This window comes from Saimiri boliviensis, chromosome 12 (genome assembly GCF_048565385.1).
Source record: "Saimiri boliviensis isolate mSaiBol1 chromosome 12, mSaiBol1.pri, whole genome shotgun sequence".
Taxonomy (NCBI): Eukaryota; Metazoa; Chordata; class Mammalia; order Primates; family Cebidae; genus Saimiri; species Saimiri boliviensis.
This window is the reverse complement of record NC_133460.1, coordinates 79,913,419-79,934,458: the sequence shown is the minus strand read 5'-3', so window position 1 is coordinate 79,934,458 and position 21,040 is coordinate 79,913,419. Positions and strand designations below refer to the sequence as shown.

At 43.4% G+C, this 21,040-nt stretch overlaps 1 protein-coding gene across 1 annotated transcript in view; it reads left to right on the top strand.

The window, feature by feature from the left end:
* PDLIM1 (PDZ and LIM domain 1) overlaps positions 1 to 21,040 on the top strand; it is a 57,869-nt gene that overhangs the window by 33,208 nt on the left and 3,621 nt on the right. Inside the window, exon 5 of the mRNA XM_039465048.2 lies at positions 12,966 to 13,117. Within this exon, the coding sequence (XP_039320982.2) occupies positions 12,966 to 13,117 (152 nt within the window). The remainder of the gene's footprint in view (positions 1 to 12,965; positions 13,118 to 21,040) is intronic.

Here is a 21,040-nt window from a genome sequence, read left to right as displayed (position 1 = left end):
AACTTCCATCATTTGGGGAAAAGATTTTTTAAAGTTAATTAAAATTTTTATTTTGAGATAATTGTAGATTCACTCGCAGTTGTAGGAAATAATACAGAGAGCTCCCCTATATGCTATACCAATTTCCCTCAATGGTAACATCTTGAAAACATAATAGTAACAAAACCAGGATATTGACATCAATACACTCCAGATACTGAATGTTTCCATCTCTGCAAAGATTTCTCATGTTGTTTTTTTATACACACTCATTTCCCCCCATTCCCTCACCCTCCTTAACCCATGGCAGCCCACTCATCTGCTCTTTATTTCTATATTTGTATTATTTCAAGAATGTTATATTAATGGAATCATACAGTATGTAACCTGGGATTAGCTTTTTTACTCAGTATAATTGTTTGGAGATTTATTTAGGTTTTTGTATCAGTAAGTTTATGTATCAATAGTTTGTCCCTTCTTTTTTCTGTTCTATGGGTTTGTCTTCTTTTGTTATGTTAAAAAAACATAAAATTTATGATCTTAATCATTGTGTACTCTAATGTTTACTATATGTACATTGCTGGGCAACACATCTCTAGAACTTTTTTATCCTGCAAAACTGAACTCTATGCCCATTGAACAACAACCTCACCTTTCCCCGTCTCTCAAGCCCCTGACAACCACTATTATACTTTCTAAGAGTTTACTTTAGATATCTCATATAATTGGAGTCATGTGTTTGTCTTTTTGTGACTGACTTATTTCAATTAGCATAATGTTGTCAAGGTTTTCCCACATTGTGGTATATGACAGGATTTCCTTCTTTTTTAAGGCTGAATAATATTCCATTCTTTTTCACATTTTCTTTACTCATGTTGATATGGTTTGGCTGTGCCCCCACCCAAATCCCATCTTGAATTTCCACATGTTGTGGGAGGGACTCAGTGGGAGGTAATTGAATCCGGGGCAAATCTTTCCTGTGTTCTCATAATAGTGAGTAAGTCTCATGAGATCTGATGGTTTTAAAAAGAGGAGCTTCCCTGCACAAGCTCTCTCTCTTTGTCTGCTGCCATCCATGTAAGACGTGATTTGCTCCTCCTTCCACCATGATTGCGAGGCCTCCCTAGCCATGTGGAACTGTAAGTCCAATTAAACCTCTTTCTTTGTAAATTGCCCAGTCTTGGGTATGTCTTTATCTGCAGTGTGAAAACCCGCTAATACACATGGTTTTTTCTTTCTTTTTTTAATCACTGTTTTTATTCTGGTAAGCATTAAATAATATGTTCAATTTCTAATGAGGCAGTCTAATATCACATTGGAAAATTTCTTTTTTTTGTTTTTGTTTTGTTTTTGTTTTTTTTTTTTTTGAGACGGAGTTTTGCTCTTGTTGCCCAGGCTGGAGTGCAATGGCACGATCTCGGCTCACCGCAACCTCCGCCTCCTGGGTTCAGGCAATTCTCCTGTCTCAGCCTCCTGAGTAGCTGGGATTACAGGCATGCGCCACCATGCCCAGCTAATTTTTAATATTTTTAGTAGAGACGGGGTTTCACCATGTTGACCAGGATGGTCTCGATCTCTTGACCTTGTGATCCACCCGCCTTGGCCTCCGAAAGTGCTGGGATTACAGGCTTGAGCCACCGCACCCGGCCCACATTGGAAAATTTCAAGTGACAAGAAGCATATATGTCAGGAGCTAATTTTATTCCAAGAGGTAAAGATCCTTTTGAAAATTTAGTATATGTAAGATAATAATTATTAAAAAATTTTTTTATTATACTTTAAGTTCTGGGGTACATGTGCAGATTGTGCAAGATTGTTAATAGGTATACATAGACCATGGTGGTTTGCGGCATCCATTCCCCTGTCACGTACATTAGGTATTTCTCCTAATGCTATCCCTCCCCAATCCCCCTACTCCCTGCTATCCCTCCCCTAACCCCCTTACCACTCAACAGGTCCCAGTGTGTGATGTTCCCCTTCCTGTGTTAATGTGTTCTCATTGTTCAACACCCACCTATGAGTGAGAACATGTGGTATTTGATTTTTTGTTCTTGTGTCACTTTGCTGAGAATGATGGTTTCCGGCTTCATCCATGTCCCTGCAAAGGACATGAACTCATCCTTTTTTATGGCTGCATAGTATTCCATGGTGTATATGTGCCACATTTTCTTTATCCAGTCTATCATTGATGGGCATTTGGGTTGGTATACACATGTTTTTATGGATGTTTATGTTGCTTGTATCTCCTGGCTCTTGTGAGTAATGTTGTAATGAACATGAGTGTGCAGATATCTCTTTGAGATCCTTCTTCATTTCTTTTATATATAATCAAAAGTGGGATAGCTGAATCATACGGTAAATTTTTAATTATTTGAGGAATCTCCATGCTGTTTTCCATAGTAGCTGCACCAGTTTGCACTCCTACCATCAGTATGCAAGGGTTCCAATTTCTTCACATCCTTACCAACATTTGTTTTATGTCTTTTTGATAGTGGCCCTCTTAACCTGTGTGAGGTGATACTTCATTTTGGTTGGATTTGCATTTCTTTAATGATTAGTGATGTTAGATATCTTTTCATATGCTTGTTAATCATTTTTGGCTAAATGTCTATTCACATCCTTTGCTCATTTTTTAATTGAGTTATTTGTTTTTTGTTGTTGAGTTGTAGGAGTTCTTTATATATTCTGGATATTAATTCCTTATCATATGTATGTTTTGCAAATTTTTTTTTCCTATTTTGTAAGTTGCCTTTTCACTCTGTTGTTTCCTTTTTGGTGCAGAAGTTTTAAAGATTGATGTAGTACTGCTTATTTTTGCTTTTGTTGCTTGTGTTTTGGTGCCATATTCAAGAAATCATCACAAAATTCAGTGTTAGGAAGCTTTTTTTTATTTTTATTTTTTAATAGAGACAGAGTCTCAGGCTGTTCTCGAACTCCTGGGCTCAAGTGATCCTCCCACCTTGGCCTCCCAAAGTGCTGGGATTACATGCATCAGCTACAGCACCTGGCCCCCTATGTTTTCTTTTAGAGATTTTATATTTATAGTTTCTTGTCTTATGTTTAGGTCTTTAATCTATTTTGAACTATTTTTTCTTCCTTTTTTTTGTGATGAAGTCTCATTCTGTCACCTGGGCTGCCATTCAGTGGCATGATTCTGGCTCACTGCAACCTCTACCTCCTGGGTTCAAGTGATTCTCCTGCCTCAGCTTCCTAAGTACCTGGAACAACAGACATGTATTGCCACTCTTGGCTAATTGTTTTGTAGTTTTTGGTAGAGATGGCGTTTCACTGTGTTGGCCAGGCTGGTCTCGAACTCCTGATCTCAAATGTTCCACCCGCCTTGGCCTCCCAAAATGCTGGGATTACAGGTGTGAGCCATTATGTCTAGCCAGATTATTTTTTCATATGGCATTAGGTAAGGGTCCAACTTCATCATTTTACATGTGAATATCCAGTTTTTCCAACACCATTGAAGAGATTATTCTTTAACCATTGTGTAGCTGTGGCACCCTTGTCGAAGATCATTTGACAGTATATGCAAAGGTTTATTTTTGGGCTCTCTATTCTATTTTATTGGTCTCTATATCTGTCTTATACTGGTACCATACTGTTCCATTACTATAGCTTTGTAATATGTTTTGAAATAAGGAAGTGTGAGGCCTCTATTTTTGTTTTTCCTTCTCAAGATTGTTTTGGCTATTTGGGGTCCTTTGAGATTTTATATAATTTTAGGATAATTTTATATAATTAAAATTGTATATAATTAAAATTATATAAAATCATCTAAAATTATATAAAATCACCTTGCTGCTGATCTTAAAGGAAAAGCTTTTGATTTTTCATATTATAATTTTATAATAATAATTTTATAATTTTTTTATCTTCAAAAATTGCCATTAAGGTTTTGATAGCTATTGTACTGAAGATGTAGATTGCTTTGGGTAGTATAGATATTTTAACAATCTTAAGTCTTCCATTCCATGAACATAAGATGTCTTTTTGTCTATTTGTACATTGCTTGGTTTCTTTCAACAATGTTTTACATTTTTAAATGTTTTATAATTTTAAAATTGAGTGTACCAGTCTTTCACCTCCTTGGTTAAGTTTATTCTTAAGTATTTTGTTCTTTTTGATGCTATTACAAATGAGATTGCTTTCTTAGTTTTCTTTTTGGATTATTCGTTGTTACTGTATAGAAACAACTGTTTTTTGTTTTTTGATTTTGTATTCTGCAACTGTGCTAAATTCATTTATTCCAGTTCCAACAGTGTGTATAGTGTGTGTGTGTGTGTGTGTGTGTGTGTGTTAACGGGGGGAAATCTTTAGGATTTTCTGTGTCGATTATTACATCTTTGAACAGATATAATTTTTACTTCGTCTTTCCCAATTTTGATGCCTTTTATTTTATTTTATTTTTTTGAGATGGAGTCTTGCTCTGTCACCCAAGCTGGAATGAAGTGTTGCTATCTTGGCTTACTGCAACATCTTCCTCCTAGGTTCAGGTGATTCTCCTGCCTCAGCCTCCTGAGTATCTGGAATTACAGATGTGCACCAGTACACCCAACTAATTTTTGTATTTTTAGTAGAGACAGGATTTCACCATGTTGGTCAGGCTGGTCTCAAACTCCTGACCTTGTGATGTGCCTGCCTTGGCCTCCCAAAGTGTTGGGATTACAGGAGTGAGCCACAGTGCCTGGCCTCGGATGCTTTTCATTTCTTTTTCTTGCCTAAGGTCTCTGATTAGGACTTTCAATGCTGTGTTGAAAAGAGGTGGTAAAAGTTGGCATTCTTGCCTTGCTGGTGATCTTAAAGGAAAAGCTTTTGATTTTTCATATTGAGTAAGACGTTAGCTGTGGACTTGTCATACATGGACTTTATTATGTGGAGGTAATTTCCTTCTATTCCTGTTTCGTTGAGTGTTTTTATCATGAAAGTTTGTTGAATTTTGTCAAATGCTTTTTCTGGATTCAGATGACTGTGGTTTTTGCCTTTCATTCTGTTAATGTGATGTGTTACATTGATTGTTATAGGTTAAAACATCTTGGCATTACAGGAATGAATCCCACTTGGACATGGTGTTTAATCCTTTTAATATGCTTTTGAATTTGATTTGCTAGTATTTTGTTGAGTATTTTTGCATCAATATTCATCAGTAATATCAGTCTATAGTTTTTTTTTTTTTTTTTGGTAATATGTTTGTCTGGTTTTGGTATCAGGGTAATACTGGCCTCATAGAATGAGTTTGGAAGCATTCTCTCAACTTTTTTTTTTTTTGAGATGGAGTTTTGTTCTTGTTACCCAGGCTGGAGTGCAATGGTGCTATCTCGTCTCACTGCAACCTCCGCCTCCTAGGTTCAAGCAATTCTCCTGCCTCAGCCTCCCGAGTAGCTGGGACTACCATGCCCAGCTAAGTTTTTGTATTTAGTGGAGATGGGGTTTCACTATGTTGACCAGGATGGTCTCGATCTCTCGACCTCGTGATCCACCCACCTTGGCCTCCCAAAGTGCTGGGATTACAGGCATGAGCCACAGCGCCCAGACTAGTGTTTTTTTTTTTTTTTTTTTTTTTTTTTTGAGACGGAGTTTCGCTCTTGTTACCCAGGCTGGAGTGCAATGGCGTGATCTCGGCTCACCGCAACCTCTGCCTCCTGGGTTCAGGCAATTCTCCTGCCTCAGCCTCCTGAGTAGCTGGGATTACAGGCACGCACCACCATGCCCAGCTATTTTTTTTTTGTATTTTTAGTAGAGACGGGGTTTCACCATGTTGACCAGGATGGTCTCGATCTCCTGACCTTGTGATCCACCTGCCTCGGCCTCCCAAAGTGCTGGGATTACAGGCTTGAGCCACCGCGCCCGGCCTCAGACTAGTTTTAATTCTTTTAAAATTGTTTGATAGAATTCACCAGTGAAGCCATCTGGTTCTGGGCTTTTCTTTGTTGGGATGTTTTTCATTACTGATTCAACCTCCTTACTAGTTATAGGCCTGTTTAGATTTTTATTTATTTATTTTTTTATGACTCAGTCTTGGGAGGTTATATGTTTTTGGGAATTTATCCATTTCTTTCTAGGTTTTCTAATTTGTTAGTATGTAATTGTTCATAGTAGTCTCTTATTGTCCTTATTTCTGTGGTATCAGTTGTAATATCTATTTATTTATTTAATTTATTTACTTACTTACTTAGAGATAGTCTCTCTCTCTCTTGCCCAGGCTGGAGTGCAGCGGCTCACTGCAACTTCCACCTCCTAGGTTCAAGTGATCCTCTCACCTCTGCTTCCTGAGTAGCTGAGACTACAGGCATGTGTCATTATGACTGGCTAATTTTTTTTTTTGTAGAGATGGGGTTTAATCATATTGTTCAGGCTGGTCTTGAACTTCTGAGTTCAAGCGATCCTCCTGCATTGACCTCTCAAAGTACTGGAATTATAGGTGAGCCACCACATCAGACAGTATTATAATTTTTGCTCTGTCAAAAAGAATTAGAATGTGTTAAGAGGGAAAGTATTTTTAAAACCCATATTTTTGCTTATTTTTTTTTTCCATTCTCCGTACTCCAAGGTTACTTTTTTTTTTTTTTTTTTTGGTAGAGTCTTACTCTTGTTACTCTTGTTACCACCCAGGTTGGAGTGCAATGGTGTGATCTCTGCTCACTGCAACCTCCAACCTCCTGGGTTCAAGTGATTCTTGTGCCTCAGCTTTTTGAGTAGCTGGGATTACAGGCATCTGCTACCACATCTGGCTAATTTTTGTATTTTTAGTAGAGACAAGTTTTTGCCACATTAGCCAGGCTGGTCTTGAACTCCTCACCTCAGGTGAGCCACTGTGCCTGGCTGGTTCCTTCTATTATTATTATTATTTTTTGGCCTATTTAGAGAACTTCCTTTAAACATTTATTTATCTCTAGCTTTGCTAGAGATAAATGCTCTCAGTTTCCCTGTGTCTGAGGATGTCTTGATTTCTCCTTCATTCTTGAAGGATATTTCCACTGGATACAGAATGCTAGGATGGCAGTTTTTTCTTTCCGCAGTTGAAAACATTGTGCTACTTCCTTCTTTTCTTTTTGGATTCTGATAAGAAATCTGCTGTCATTTGAATTCGTTTCCCCTTCTAGATAAGGTGTCATTTTTCTCTTACAGCTTTGAAAATTCTTTCTTTGTTTTGGTTTTCAGAAATTTATCATGATGTGTTTGGTGTGCATTTTTTTAGGTTTATTATGTTTCACATTCACTTCACTTCTTTATGTCATTTACCAAATTTAGGACACCTTCAGACATGATTTCTTCTGGTACTTTTCTAGTCCCCCCTTTTTTCTCTTCTTCCAGAACTCCATTGACATGCATTTTGGATCTTTTATATATTCTCATAGGTTTGTAAGGCTCTTTATTTCTATTTCTTTTTTCTCTCCTTTTTTTTTTTTTTTTTTTTTTTTTTTTTTTTGAGATGGAGTTTTGCTCTTGTTGCCCAGGCTGGAGTGCAATGTCCTGATTTCGGCTCACCACAACCTCTGCCTCCTGGGTTCAAGCGATTCTCCTGCCCCAGCCTCCCAAGTAGCTGGAATTACAGGCACCTGCCACCATGCCCAGCTAATTTTGTATTTTTAGTAGAGACAGGGTTTCTTCATGTTGGTCAGGCTGGTCTCAAACTCCTGACCTCAGGTGATCCACCTGCCTCAGCCTCCCAAGGTGCTGGGATTACAAGTGTAAGCCACCACACCCAGCCCCATTCTATTTCTCTATGTTCTTGAAATTGGATAATTTCTATTATTCTACTTTCCAGTTCACTGATTCTTTCCTTTGTCTCCTTCATGCTGCTGTTGAGTGTATCCACTGTGGTTTTTGTTTCAGTTGTTATTTCATTCTTTATATGTTTTTTTGTTGAGACTTTAAAAAATTTGTTTCAAGTGTGCTCATAATTGTTCATTGTAATTGAACATTTATTATAATATATAAATGTAATATAATAAAACATTTTTATGATGACTGTGTTAACATCTTTGTTAGGTAATCCCAACATCTCTGTCATCTTGGTGTTGGCATCTTTTATTGATCTTCCTGGTTCTTCTGAGAGACGTGATTTTCAACTGAATCTTGAACATTCTTGTTACTATGTTATTAGATTCTGGATCTCATTAAAACCTTCTGTTTTCACTGGCTTCCTCTCAGATAGGAGATTGGGGTGCTGACTCATTACTGACAGGTAGGGATAAAAAGTCCAGTTTCCCCACTCTGCCGTCTGTTCGCACCTGAGGTCACTGGGGCCACTCATTCCTGCTGGATGGGATGTGAGTTCTGGCCCCACATGGCCTCCACTAGCCCTGATTCTCTCCTAGGTTTTCTTCTTTACAGCTGGGTAAGGATGAAATCGGGACTCCCTACTGGGCTTTCTCTGAGCCTACCCCAGTGAGGTAGTTGGGGAACCCTATCATAGCCTGGTGAGACTAGAAGTCTGGACTCTCCCCTTGGCCTTTCCTGGCTGGAGAACAGTGGTTATTGTTTCAATGTGTTGTGTCTTGCTGGGCTGCCCCTTTCTGATCATTGAGTCAGAGATAGCAGCCTTCTCTTGAGACTTCTTCTGTCTGTGCCCATTGCTTTCCAGGTTGCTGCCCTCAACTCCATGTCCAGGATGTCCAAGGCAACAAGAGCACCATGGGAACTCACCACCATGGTTCTCAGGACGCAGGGTCCCCAGCCAGTCTGCCTTCTGTTGCCCTGTCAGAGTCTTCTCATGTTTGCTTTATACGTAATGTACAGGGTTTTGGGTTGTACTGGGTAAAATGCAAAAATATGTCTACTTCATCTTCTCAGACAGGAAAAAGATTTTTATGAGGAGACCATCTTCTCCTGTCCGGATGCTTTCAATGATTCACATAGTTCCCCTTTCTATTCTAATGTTTGTTTTATTAAAGTATCAAAATTTTCTTACTAAGTGAGAAAATGACCCTACTAAGGTTGTGTCAGCAATGAGAATTTTTTTCTTATGGCTGTCTTGTTTTAGCTGAGATTTATGTACAGAGAATTAAGTGGCTGCCACAGATGATGGCCCAAGTTAAAAAAAAAAAAAAAAGCCCCTTTATGTCCTTACTCGGGTCACTTCATGGCTCTGGTGGAGTAGACTTTCATCCCAGGGTTGCTGGGCTGACCCGTGCCCCAGAGCCATGGGCACACTGCTTTCCATCCTCCTTATCCTTCTGACCCTCACCCCAGCTGCCCTTTTGGCTGGAGCAGGTGTGAGAATCGCATAACGTCTGCAGGCTCAGTCTCCAAAATCCTCCTTCGGGACGTGGGCTCAAGGGGAGTTTCTTCTTATATTCTAAAGACCACTGGGACCCTCCTGTTCCTGGCTGTGTCAGCCACCTCGTTAGGCTGGGATGGGAGTGGCTTGGCCAGAACAACCCTGGGGCCCACAGGTCAGGTCCTAAAATAGTGGGAGAAAATGTTAGACATTTAGGAAACTGATACACATCAGCCCCCAGGGAGAAAGAGGAACTAGGAAACTGTGTAATGTATTGTTACTCAAAGGGGTTGAATTTGCTTATATTTTGTATTTTGTTATTAAAGCTGTACAGAGTGGGTTCAGAAGAAAGTGTTTATTTTCGCTGTTCTACCCTCAAAACTTTTTCTCCCGGAGACTGAGTGGTGTGTATTATATTTTCTGAAGCCATATGATTGTAGTATTTTTTTCATTGCTGTTATTAATATAAAAATGAGATTTTTTTTGCTCTATTTCTTCTTCATATTTTTGTCATTATCTTTTAAGATATTGTGGCATCATGTCAATACATTGTAGTCTAGTGTCTAAGACTTAGACTTTGGATCTTAGGATGTTATTTTTGAGTCAGGTGTACCCATGCCTGAAGTAGGGTAATAGAAATGGAAAGTGCTTTATAAATCATCCAGTGGTATAAAGATACTATAATTATTTGAGAAAAATAGCAAGCTTTTTTTTTTAAATCACAGAAATCCTTCACAAGATGATTTTCTGTAAGAATATGTGATGGCCTTGTGGTTTGGGCTCTGTCATTTTTTTGTGTTCTGTTGGTGGCTTCCAGACATAACATACACCAAAGAAGAGGAAAAATCTTTCCCAAGAACATTCCATAATCTGATCTCAACTTTAAAATAGTTCTAAGTATAATAGAAAAAAGATTTATCCAAAAATAATGTAATATGTTTATCATAGGGCAAGTTCCAAACTCAGGACTCAGAGTCAGGCGTATAACTCTTAAGAAAGGGCTGGAAACATGCGATAAAGAAAGACCCTTGGTTACAACAGCTACTCCAGGTGGTTCCATCGCCTGCCGACAGTTCCCTGCAGGTGTGGGTAGAGGCCAAGCAGAGAGCAGCTGGAGCGGGCAGGACAGGCAGGGATAGCTGCTTTCCCTCCCCCAAACGCAGCCAGCAGGAGTGACCAATGAGCCTTTCTACTGAAATTCTGACCTTCTTTGGCAGTCACAAAGCATATGTCACTCTTTGGGTACCTTTTCCTCTATTGTGAGGACATGGTTGGAGTGGAAGGGAAGCACCTGGAGCTTGATTGCTGTGACTGACTCTGCCTTTAGCTGGGAACCTGAAGACTGAATGTGCCCCAGAGGTTGTCTCAGAAAAGAGAAAAGAAGAAAGGAGAGGGAGAAAGAAAGAGGAAAAGGTAACCGGCAGAGAATTACTCAGGGAAAACACATACCCTGGAAATGAATAAGCATGATTGATACAATTCATTTGCATCTGTGAAAGTGGCGCCAGCCCTAAAGAGAGACTGGTTAGAGTTGCTGAATAAAACCATTCCTGGCCACTGCCTGCATCTATAAAGCTGGAGACTTGATAGTTTTTTTTTTTTTAACTGAGGAAGCATAATTCTTTATGTGCAGAAACCTATCATCTGTATAAATAAATTGCCCCTCCATCTGATATTTGCTCTTTGGTTCCACTGGGCACACTGGCCTTCCTCCCTAGCAGCTCAGGCTGAGAGGAAGGAGGTGATCGGGGGCCAAGAGGTGGGGCTGCCCATGTCCCTGGCACAGCCCTCAGAGGCCGGCTGCCCTGCAGGACCTCGTGAGCCCGCAGGAACAGAGAGAGCGCAGCAAGGCGGAAGGAAGCCTTGGACCCACTCTGCAGTGCTCATTCACTTGCTCGATGCCTGCTAAGCTGTGACCTGTGCCAGGCACTGATCCAGGCCTGGAAATATGATGGGGAGCAAGACAGGTCATATCCCCCCACTCCTGGGGCTTACTTTCCAGTGGGGAGACAGGCAACAAAGAAATAAAGGAATACAAGTAGAATACATGCTGAGAGAGTAGGTGGGGAGTTAAGAGTGATTGTGGGCGATGTGGCGGCCTGTTTTAAGTCGGGGTCAGGAAGGCCACTCTGAGGAGTGCACTTGAGCAGAGACCTGGATGAAGCATGGGAGCCATGGTGACACCTGGGAAGTGCATTGCAGGCTGAGGGTGCAGTGAGGGCACAGGCTGTGAGGCTAGCGTTTGCCAGGCATAGCAGGAAGCCTGGTCTCAGTCAAGTGGAGTGAGCCAGGGCTGGCAGGGGATGTGTCTGGAGGGAGAAGCCTGGGACACATATGTTAGGGACTTTTTCCTCTGTGATAACATTTACTCCAAAAAAGTTGAATTTGATGAAATATATATTTTATTATTAAAACTAAATATTTTGTGCTAAGTCAAATGAGAATACATTGAGCCGAAGCATGACACAGTCTGATTCATGTGTTTAAAATATCACTCTGGGCTGGGCACTCTGGCCCATGCCTGTAATCCCAGTGCTTTGGGAGTCTGAGGCTGGAGGATCACTTGAGGCCAGAACTTTGAGACCAGCCTGGGCAACACAGCAAGACCCTGTCTCTACAAAAATAATGACAAAATTAGTGGGGGATGGTGGTACATCTGTAGTCTTAGCCACTCAGGAGGCTGAGGCAGGAGGATCTAGCTGCTGAGGCCAGTAGTTTGAGGTTACAGTTATCTGTGATTGCACCAGTGTACTCCAGCCTAGGCAACAGTGTGAGTCCCTGTCTCTAAAAACATAAAAAATATCACTCTGATATTCTGGATAGAGGCCATCACTCTGGCCTCTAGTCAAAAATAAGACTGTCCTTGGACCGTTAGTGATAGCAGAGACAAGTTACGCATCTTGTCAGCCCTGCTGGAAAGGGATGGCATGGCTTGGACCTGAGGCAGGTGGGAAGGTGAGAAGGGGTCAGATGCAGGATAGATTTACAGGCATAGCTGATGAGAGACTACCTCCCTGTCACCGTCCACTGCTTAAAAAGTGGAGTCCTGGGGAAAAGAGGTGGGCTCTGCCTGTCTTGCCCTGTTCTGGGTCACCCAGAATGACAGGAGAAAGGTAGGGAAGACAAGGCCTGGCTTGCCCGTCCCTGGGCCTGAACACTTCATGGTTTACAAAGCACTTGCATGTCCCAACCTCACCACCAACCTGTGAACCAGGCAAGGAACGTACTGTTACCTCTGTGTTATAGGTGAGGAGACCCAAGCGCCTGGCCCTGAGAATCAGGAGGTATTTATAGACAGGGAAAGCACTGTGAGATAGTCAGGAATGCAGAACATGAGATTCCTGCTCATGAAAGCAATGTTTGTGGCCCATACAAGAGGGACCTGGCTGAGTTCTTTGTGGTTGGGCTGTGTGACATTTTTTTCTTTTCTAAATTTTCTCTGGACATAATGCTGTTGATATAATTTATAAAGAGATAGAGCATTCCCATTCCGTGGGATTAGGCCAAAAGGTAATTGAACTACCGAAGCTATTTAGAAGAAGAGCCTCTGATTGTATTGAAGCGGCAGCCAGCTCTGACTACAAAGACGTCTCACTTTCACTGTGCTGGCAGCAGATCTATGGCTGAGTTAGGAGAGGGCTTGGAGGTATTCTATCTATCCTTCAAATCAGTGGTGCCTTTGCCTGGAGGAGGTTCCCAGTGAAGTTATTTTTAACCTCTGTCATGTCCTAATCAATTTTTCAAACATTCTTTACAGCTTAGACCATGCTCAGCCTCCAAGCGGCCTTGTCATCGACAAAGAATCTGAAGTTTACAAGATGCTTCAGGAGAAACAAGAGTTGAATGAGCCCCCGAAACAGTCCACGTCTTTCTTGGTTTTGCAAGAAATCCTGGAGTCTGAAGAAAAAGGTAACCAGCTCCATCCGCAGTTAGAGGCTCTTGTTCACGGTCAGATGTGAGAGTCAGCCATTGCGGAGGCACAGGTGAACACACCCTGGAGCCTGTTTTGGAGGGCATGGCCTTTTAAAATGCTGAAATTCCTTAAAAGCGATAGAGAGAGGAGGAGAGAGAAGGGGAAGAGACAGTGCTGATCACACTTCCCCCACCCGGGTCTGTATTTAAGAAACTCCAGGCCTGGCCAACTGTGTCCTATCACATGAGCAAGAGCATGCAGAGGCTGGGGTGAGCCTGACTGCTGTGGGAACCTGTTGGTGTGTCTTGGCCATTCATTTGCTTTGAGCCCAGAAACAATACCTTGGTGGTGGCTGAGGAAGGAGTGAGGAAGGCTGTGGGCAATGAGCAGCAGAATGAGGATGAAGCAGCCCTCAGTGAAGCCAGGGGCTGGCTTTGCTTTAGGGCTTGTGAGAGCCCTCTTGAGGGCTTGAGACCCACCCCCACAACCACCACCTTGTGGCCATGTTCTTACTCTGTGACCTCCAGCAAATCTCCGAACCTTCCCAGGACTGTTTTCTCATCTGTCCATCAGGGATAGCAATCCTTTCCTCTAAGATTGTCGTGGTCATGAAATGGCCTAAGTTGTGTAAAACACCATCACTGTAACCGAGTACTCGCTGCATAGTTATTGTGATGTTTGAAATGTTGTGGAAAAGCTTTCTTGTCCTTGGGGTGAGCTTTGATGTTGAGGCACCTAGGGCCACCCCATAGGGTGCTGCAGGTCTCAGGAGACATGCTTCTCACTGAAGACTTATGATCATGTTTAAATGGATAGCAGTACAAGTATCTTCACTTAATAACAATGGTATAGGTTGAGAAATTGTGACAGGTGGATGTATTGAAGAAGGGATGCTTTTTTCCCCTCACAAAGGCGACCTGTGTATCAGCAGCCCTGACACCCGCCTCCTCCCAGGTGGATCCTCATCCGCACCCCCTGTGACACTCATGAGTAGCCTCTTCCAGAGAGCTGGGTTTTGCATCCGTCCCTAGTCCCTGCAATGCCCAGCCCTTCACACTCTCTCTTTCTTTTTTTTTTTTTTTGAGATGGAGTTTTGCTCTTGTTACCCAGGCTGGAGTGCAATGGTGTGATCTCGGCTCACCACAATCTCCGCCTCCTAGGTTCAAGCAATTCTTCTGCCTCAGCCTCCCGAGTAGCTGGGACTATAGGCGCACGCCACCATGCCCAGCTGATTTTTGTATTTTTAGTAGAGACGAGGTTTCATCATGTTGACCAGGACGGTCTCAATCTCTTGACCTCGTGATCCACCCGCCTTGGCCTCCCAAAGTCTCTTCCTTTTTTGAGGCTTGGGCACCTCAGTGTGATCTTGCTTTCTCTGCCCTCTTTATCTCTCTCATGGACCCATCTGCAAAAAGACAGTAGATGCTCCAGTTAGGGGACATCTTGTGATTTTGAGCGTGAGACCTGCCTCAGCCAGGTTGCAAAAGGATTGACATGTTGGCTGAGAGCCTAGTGCCCTCTGGAGGATGAACCTCCCTCCTCAGAGTCCACAGCTGAAGATTCAGCTCACTGGGAAGCCCTTTCTGAGCAGAAAGTTCCCTGACTACACCTGACACCCGAGCTTCCTCCCCGTTTGTGTGGTTTCTTTAGAGAGAGTGGCAATATACAACCGTGAGGAATTAGGAAAGGATGGGCCATGTGTTTGCATGTGCTTCTTTTAGGTTAAAATGTTATTGTTCTACCACTGCTTTCCTCTTTTGCTTGGAGTAGCTGAGCAGCTGGGAAGTAACGAGCCATACTTCGTATCAAGTTCCAGTATTAGCTTTGCCTGACGAACAACTTTGGGGCCAACCCTTGAGGATGACAACTTTGCTAAAACATGTGGCAAACCACAGCTTATTTTACTCTTATGTGGATGTGAAACCCTTCAATGAGAGGCAAGGTCAGTTCATCCGTGCCCAAATAGACAAAAATGCTGCAGAGCTCATCTGGGCTCACAGAGAAGGACCTGAACATGAATTTGGAAGCTCCATGCTCTTCAGGATCTGGACTTCTTTTTTTTTTTTTTTTTTTTTGAGACGGAGTTTCACTCTTGTTACCCAGGTTGGAGTGCAATGGCGCGATCTTGGCTCACCGCAACCTCCGCCTCCTGGGTTCAGGCAATTCTCCTGCCTCAGCCTCCTGAGTAGCTGAGATTACAGGCACGTGCCACCATGCCCAGCTAATTTTTTGTATTTTTAGTAGAGACGGGGTTTCACCATGTTGACCAGGATGGTCTCGATCTCTTGACCTCGTGATCCACCCACCTCGGCCTCCCAAAGTGCTGGGATTACAGGTGTGAGCCACTGCGTCCGGCCAGGATCTGGACTTCTATCCTGCAGTCTAGCCACCAAATTTGTGGCTTCCATTCCCAAAGTTACTTTGTGGTCCTGGTTGGCAGCTGGTGTTCCAGCCATCACACTTACTTCCAGGTGACAGGAAGGAAGAAGGGAGATAGGGCTAACCAGGGCGTCCCTATTTCTGATGAGCCAGCATTCTCCTTCCCAGAAGTCCCATGTTACTCTGCCATTTACATTTTATTGACCATGATTTAGTCACGTGGCTATACCTAGGTAAACAAGAGTCTGGGAATTAGGATTATTTTTTAAAAAAGTTTATCCCTTCGTCTGATGCTTCTTGCCCCAAAGAGAATCAAGATTCTGCTAGAAGAAAAGAGGGAGATAGCAAATCTTGTAGTTTCTCCTGTGTCTTTTAATGTGTACCTGCATGAAATCTTTACTGACTGTAACAGGATAGATACCATACTAAACATTCTTTATATGTAGAAGGCTCTTGGGAGAAGAAAACCAAATGCCTGTTTTTTTTGAGACAGAGTCTTGCTTTGTTGCCCAGGCTGGAGTGCAGTGGCACGATCTTGGCTCACTGCAACCTCCACCTCCCAGGTTCCAGTGATTCTCCTGCCTCAGCCTCCAAAGAATCTGGGATTATAGGCATGCACCAGCATGCCCAGGTAATTTTTGCACTTTTAGTGGAGATGGGGTTCTCATGTTGGCCAGGCTGGTCTTGAACTTGTGACCTCAGGTGATCTACCAGCCTGGACCTCCCAAAGTGCTGGGATTACAGATGTGAGCCACAGCACCTGGCCCCAAATGCCTGTTGTTATTTGAGCTAAAATGGTGAAAGGTTAAGGCAGTAAAGGCAGTTGATGAAGGGTCCTGTCATTCAGAAAGGCCTCTGGTTCAGAAAGCAATGCTGCAGACCAGAAAGAGCACTGGCCTCCAGGATCTGCCTCGGACCTGCTGTGACACCTCCAGCAAGTTGCTTGCAGTTCTAAGCTCTAGTTTCTGCACAGGTCCAATGAAGCTAGTAACTAGGACCTCATGGGATTATTTACAGGGTTAAGTGAAGCTGCGTCTGTAAACTGCTGGGTGCACAGTGAGTGAGGCCCCCGAAGGAAGCTTGGCTACGGCAGGGTTTGGTCATAAACCTTGAAGACCCAACACGGGCTGTCTCATTTTGGGTAAAATTCAGCCTCTAGACTAGGGCTCTTGGTTCCTCAAACTTCTTTTTGTTCTGGATCAAATTCCAAAATTTGCAGGCAGAAGAAGCCGTTATGTTAAATAAAAATTGTGGTGAAATATGTAACAGAAAATTTGCCATCTTAATATGATTTTCAGTGGTATTAAGTACATTTTGTGATTATGCTACTGTCATCACCATCCATCCTTTTATTTTGCAAAACTGAAACTGTTCCCATTAAGAAGTATCTCCCCATCCCTCCCTCCTCCCAACTCCTGGTAACCACTCTCCTACTTGTCTCTATGAATTGAACTACTCTAAATCCCTTACATAAGTGGCATCATGCAGTAGTTGTCCTTTTGGGCCTGGCTTAGTTCACTTAGCGTAATATCCTAATATCCTCAAGGTTCATCCATGTAGCATGTGTCAGAAATCCTTTCCATTTTAAGGCACAATATTATTCCATTGTATATGTATACTACAGTTTATCTATTCATCTGTCCATAGAAGGAGGCTTTTAATGATTGGAGATTTGGAAGGAGCAGTCATGGCCAGAGGCTCTGAGATGAGAAAGCTGGACACTTGTTCAGCAAGTGCTGAGGCTCATTTTGGCTGGTGCGCAGGGTTCCAGGTGAATGCTCCTGTGATCTTGAGTTAGATATGGGGTGCAAGATAGATACTGGGTGCAAGGTTAAGAATCATGGGCCTGATTCTAAAGGAGTGTGGAGCCATGCAAGGTTGTTGAACAGTGAAGTGGATAGAAAAACAGCTGTGGTTTATTGAGCTAATTTTCACTTTTTTTTTCAAAAAATATTTGGGATACAGGATTCACTGGAAGAAGAGACCTTTGGAAATTTTTGTAGTTGCCTGGAGTCCAAAGGAAGCTAGTTTTTTTTTTTTTTTTTTTTTTTTTGATAGCGAGTTTCGCTCTTGTTACCCAGGCCAGAGTGCAGTGGTGCGATCTCTGCTCACTGCAACTTCCGACTCCTGGGTTCAAGCAATTCCTCTGCCTCAGCCTCCTGACTAGCTGGGACTAGGGGCGTGTGCCATGCCCGGCTAATTTTTGTATTTTAGTAGAGACGGGGTTTCACGATGTTGACCAGGATGGTCTCGATCTGTTGACCTCGTGATCCACCCGCCTCGGCCTCGCAAAGTGCTGGGATTACAGGAAGCTAGTATTTTCAACGTAAGCTAGTTGAGAAGAAAGAAAGAGAGATTTCTTTGGATTAGCCTTGTTGGCTGGATAAGCAAGAGAAAAACCTTGAAGCCAGCAGGTGGCGCTGCAGGGCTGAAAAAGCCGCAGCGAGTCTTGTGGGGCAGGCAGCCTGCTCTGGCCCATCTGTGCCCAGTTTTGTCCAGGTCAGGTCTCTTCATTCTAGAAACAGATGTGGATTCTCCTACCAGGTGGAGATTGCATGCCCCTCCTACCTTTCTTTCATTCTGCCCTTTTGCAGCCTCTCTTCTTTCCTGGTGATTTTTCTGTGGATTGAGTGTGTGATGTGAAAAAGCCCATTGCGTAAGAGAGCCTGACCTCATTGAGCTGGTTCTCAGCCCAGTCAGTGCCTTTGCAAACTGCCCAGGTATGCAGAGATGCTGCCATTTCCTTCTTGTCATGGGCAGGTAGCCAGGTGGCTTCAGCACCATCAGCCAGAAAATGAGGGAATCTGTTTGGGATGCTTGAGGCATGATGCTTGGAGAAGATGCCCACCCAGGCCCTTCTGAGATCTCTCTAGGCAGGGCCAGGATCAGGGTGAGGTCAGGGAGGCACTGCTTTGAGTGCAATTTTTTTTTTTTTTTTCCCTTGAGATGGAGTCTTGCTCTGTTGCCCAGGCTGGAGTGCAGTGGCATGATCTCAGCTCACTGCAACCTTTGCCCACTGGGTTCAAGCCATTTTCCTGCCTTAGCCTCCTGAGTAGCTGGGACTACAGGCATGTGGCACCATGCCCAGCTAGTTTTTGTATTTTTAGTAGAGATGGGATTTCACCATGTTGACCAGGCTGGTCTCGAACTCCTGACCTCAAGTGATCTGCCCGCTTGGACTTCTATAGTGCTCAGATTAGAGATATGAGCCACTGCGCCCGGCCTTGAGTGCAGAATTTACGGGGGCACTGAAAAAATAATCAAGACAACAATGACATTTAAATGCAATATTTTAAAAAATACAGGTAAAATATATAATGAATAAAATTAGAGCTTTGTCCTCCTCCCAAAGGAAGGGAGGAAGGCTTGGGAAAGGCAAGAAGGTGCCTTGGGCTCAGGGAGAACAGAAGCACAAAGGTGGTTTCTTCTTATGCACTTGCTGGTAGGCCTAACTAAGCCTTCCCCATGCCCATCTGTAGAGCTCACCACTTAAAACAATGGTATCTCCTAATCTCTGCCCCATCTCATGTGCTGCCAGGTGGTCATCTGTGGGCATCAGTTCCCAGTGATGAACCATCCCAGCTTGGAGTGGGGAAGCCTAAGTCTGAGCTTAGGCTCAGACTGTTAGGGCTGTTGAGAGTTCAGGCTGCATTCACATATACTCTCTTGTTGTTCCCCATAAGCCAGCCAAGTACCCCAAACCAGTGGGTAACCTGTATTTATGAGGGCTGCTGGACAGCTGCGGCTCTGCTGGGCTTGGCGGGGCTGGACCAGGCCCCCTGAGTCCTCTTCATTTAAGCCCAGGGAAGGGAGAGGCACCTGGTGCTTGCTGTTTTCATGGCAGAGGCCATAGCTCTGTGGGGTCATGGCTACACCACACGACACTTAGTGTTGCCCTTAGTGCTTTTGCCTAAGCAAGGCTCACATCTGCTCACACTGGCCAAAGTCTGGGGATGGGGAAGTCTACTCCATTGAGAGCAGGGTTTCTCAGCCTTGGTGCTACTGACATTTTGGGCCATATGAGGCCCTGCTGTGGGGCTGCCCTGTGTATTTTGGGATGTTCAGCAGCACCCCTGACCTCTGCCCACTAGATGCCAGTGGCCCTCCCTTTCAGTGTGACATTCGAAACTGCTCTCTAGGAGACAAAATTGCCCCCAGGAGGGAACCACTGACTGAAGGTAAGCATGGCAAGAGAGGGGCGGGGTAATCGTGGTCAAATAGTCAACCATGTATTCTAAATACCCCGTGTTGCCGGGCACAGTGGTAAAAAATTAATAAATAAATGTCCATTGTGTGAACACGTGTCTCTATTTTTGGTTCAGAAGGATTGGTCAGCATATAGAGACTCAATTTCTGAAAAAACAAGAGGGCTAAGGCCCTCATCCATCAGCCCCACGATTGCCCGAAGTGACTGCAGTCATGGGGTGGCCCTCTTCTCATCCCCTCGCCTGGCACAGGAAGCTGTTTCTTTGCTCTTGCCCAGTGGACCAGAAGCACCTGGGAACTTGTTGAAAATGCAAAGTCTTAGGCCCCATTCTGGGCCTTCTGGATCAGAAACTCTGGGGTGGGGCCCAGCAATCTGCGTGTTAACAAGGCCTCCAGGTGATTCTGACGCACAATCAAATTTGAGAGCAGCTGCTTTAGTCTAAATAAGTGGGTTTAGCCGGGAGCGTAGAATTGAATCTCCTGCACCTGGAGCTGCTCATTCAGCTGGTCTGTGGCAGAGCCTGGCCTGAGGATTTTACAAAATTTCTTCTGGGGCCCGGGATGCTCACAGGTGCCTGTTCAGAGCCATGCCTGTGCAGAGGCTTCTCTAGTGTCTTGGGCCAAAGCATGTTGGACTAACAAAGGCACCATCATGGATCTGTCATGTCATTTTATCATTTATTTCAGTGTATTTATTGAGCCTCTATTTGCTGTGCCCTCATGCTAGGCTCTGTGGGGTATCGAAATGTATATAAAAGAAGGTACTTGTGCTCAACTAATTTGCAGTCTAGGGAGAGAGACATATACATAGCTGACAAACATAGCAATCCTGCAAGGCTAAACCACAGTACAAAGGTAAGTTCTGTGGAAGCACAGCAAGTTGAATGTATGGTAGTAATAGCAATATCAACAGCTTACCATTGTTAATAGCCACCATGGTACAGGGCTTTGTTACCTAAGATGTGATGAGCTGGGCCTTGGGCAGCTCAGCATTTAGCTACTAGGAGCTTATTTTATATGCACCAGGCTGACTACAGAAAGGCTCCTTCCTCTGCTCTGTAGGAGATGATTGTCATCTGGCTGTCGCTGTAGCTTGCTGTACTCGGATGATTCTGTTCTTTCTGTGATGTGGATTTCTTTTTTAAAAACTTTGTCTTTAAATTTCCAACTTTTAAGTTCAGGGGCACATGTGTAGGATGTGCAGGTTTATTAAATAGGTCACCATGTGCCATGGTGGTTTGCTGCACAGATCATCCCGTCACCTAGATATTAAACCCAGCATCCATCAGCCATTCTTCCAGCTGCTCTCCCTGCCCCACTCCACACCATCCAAT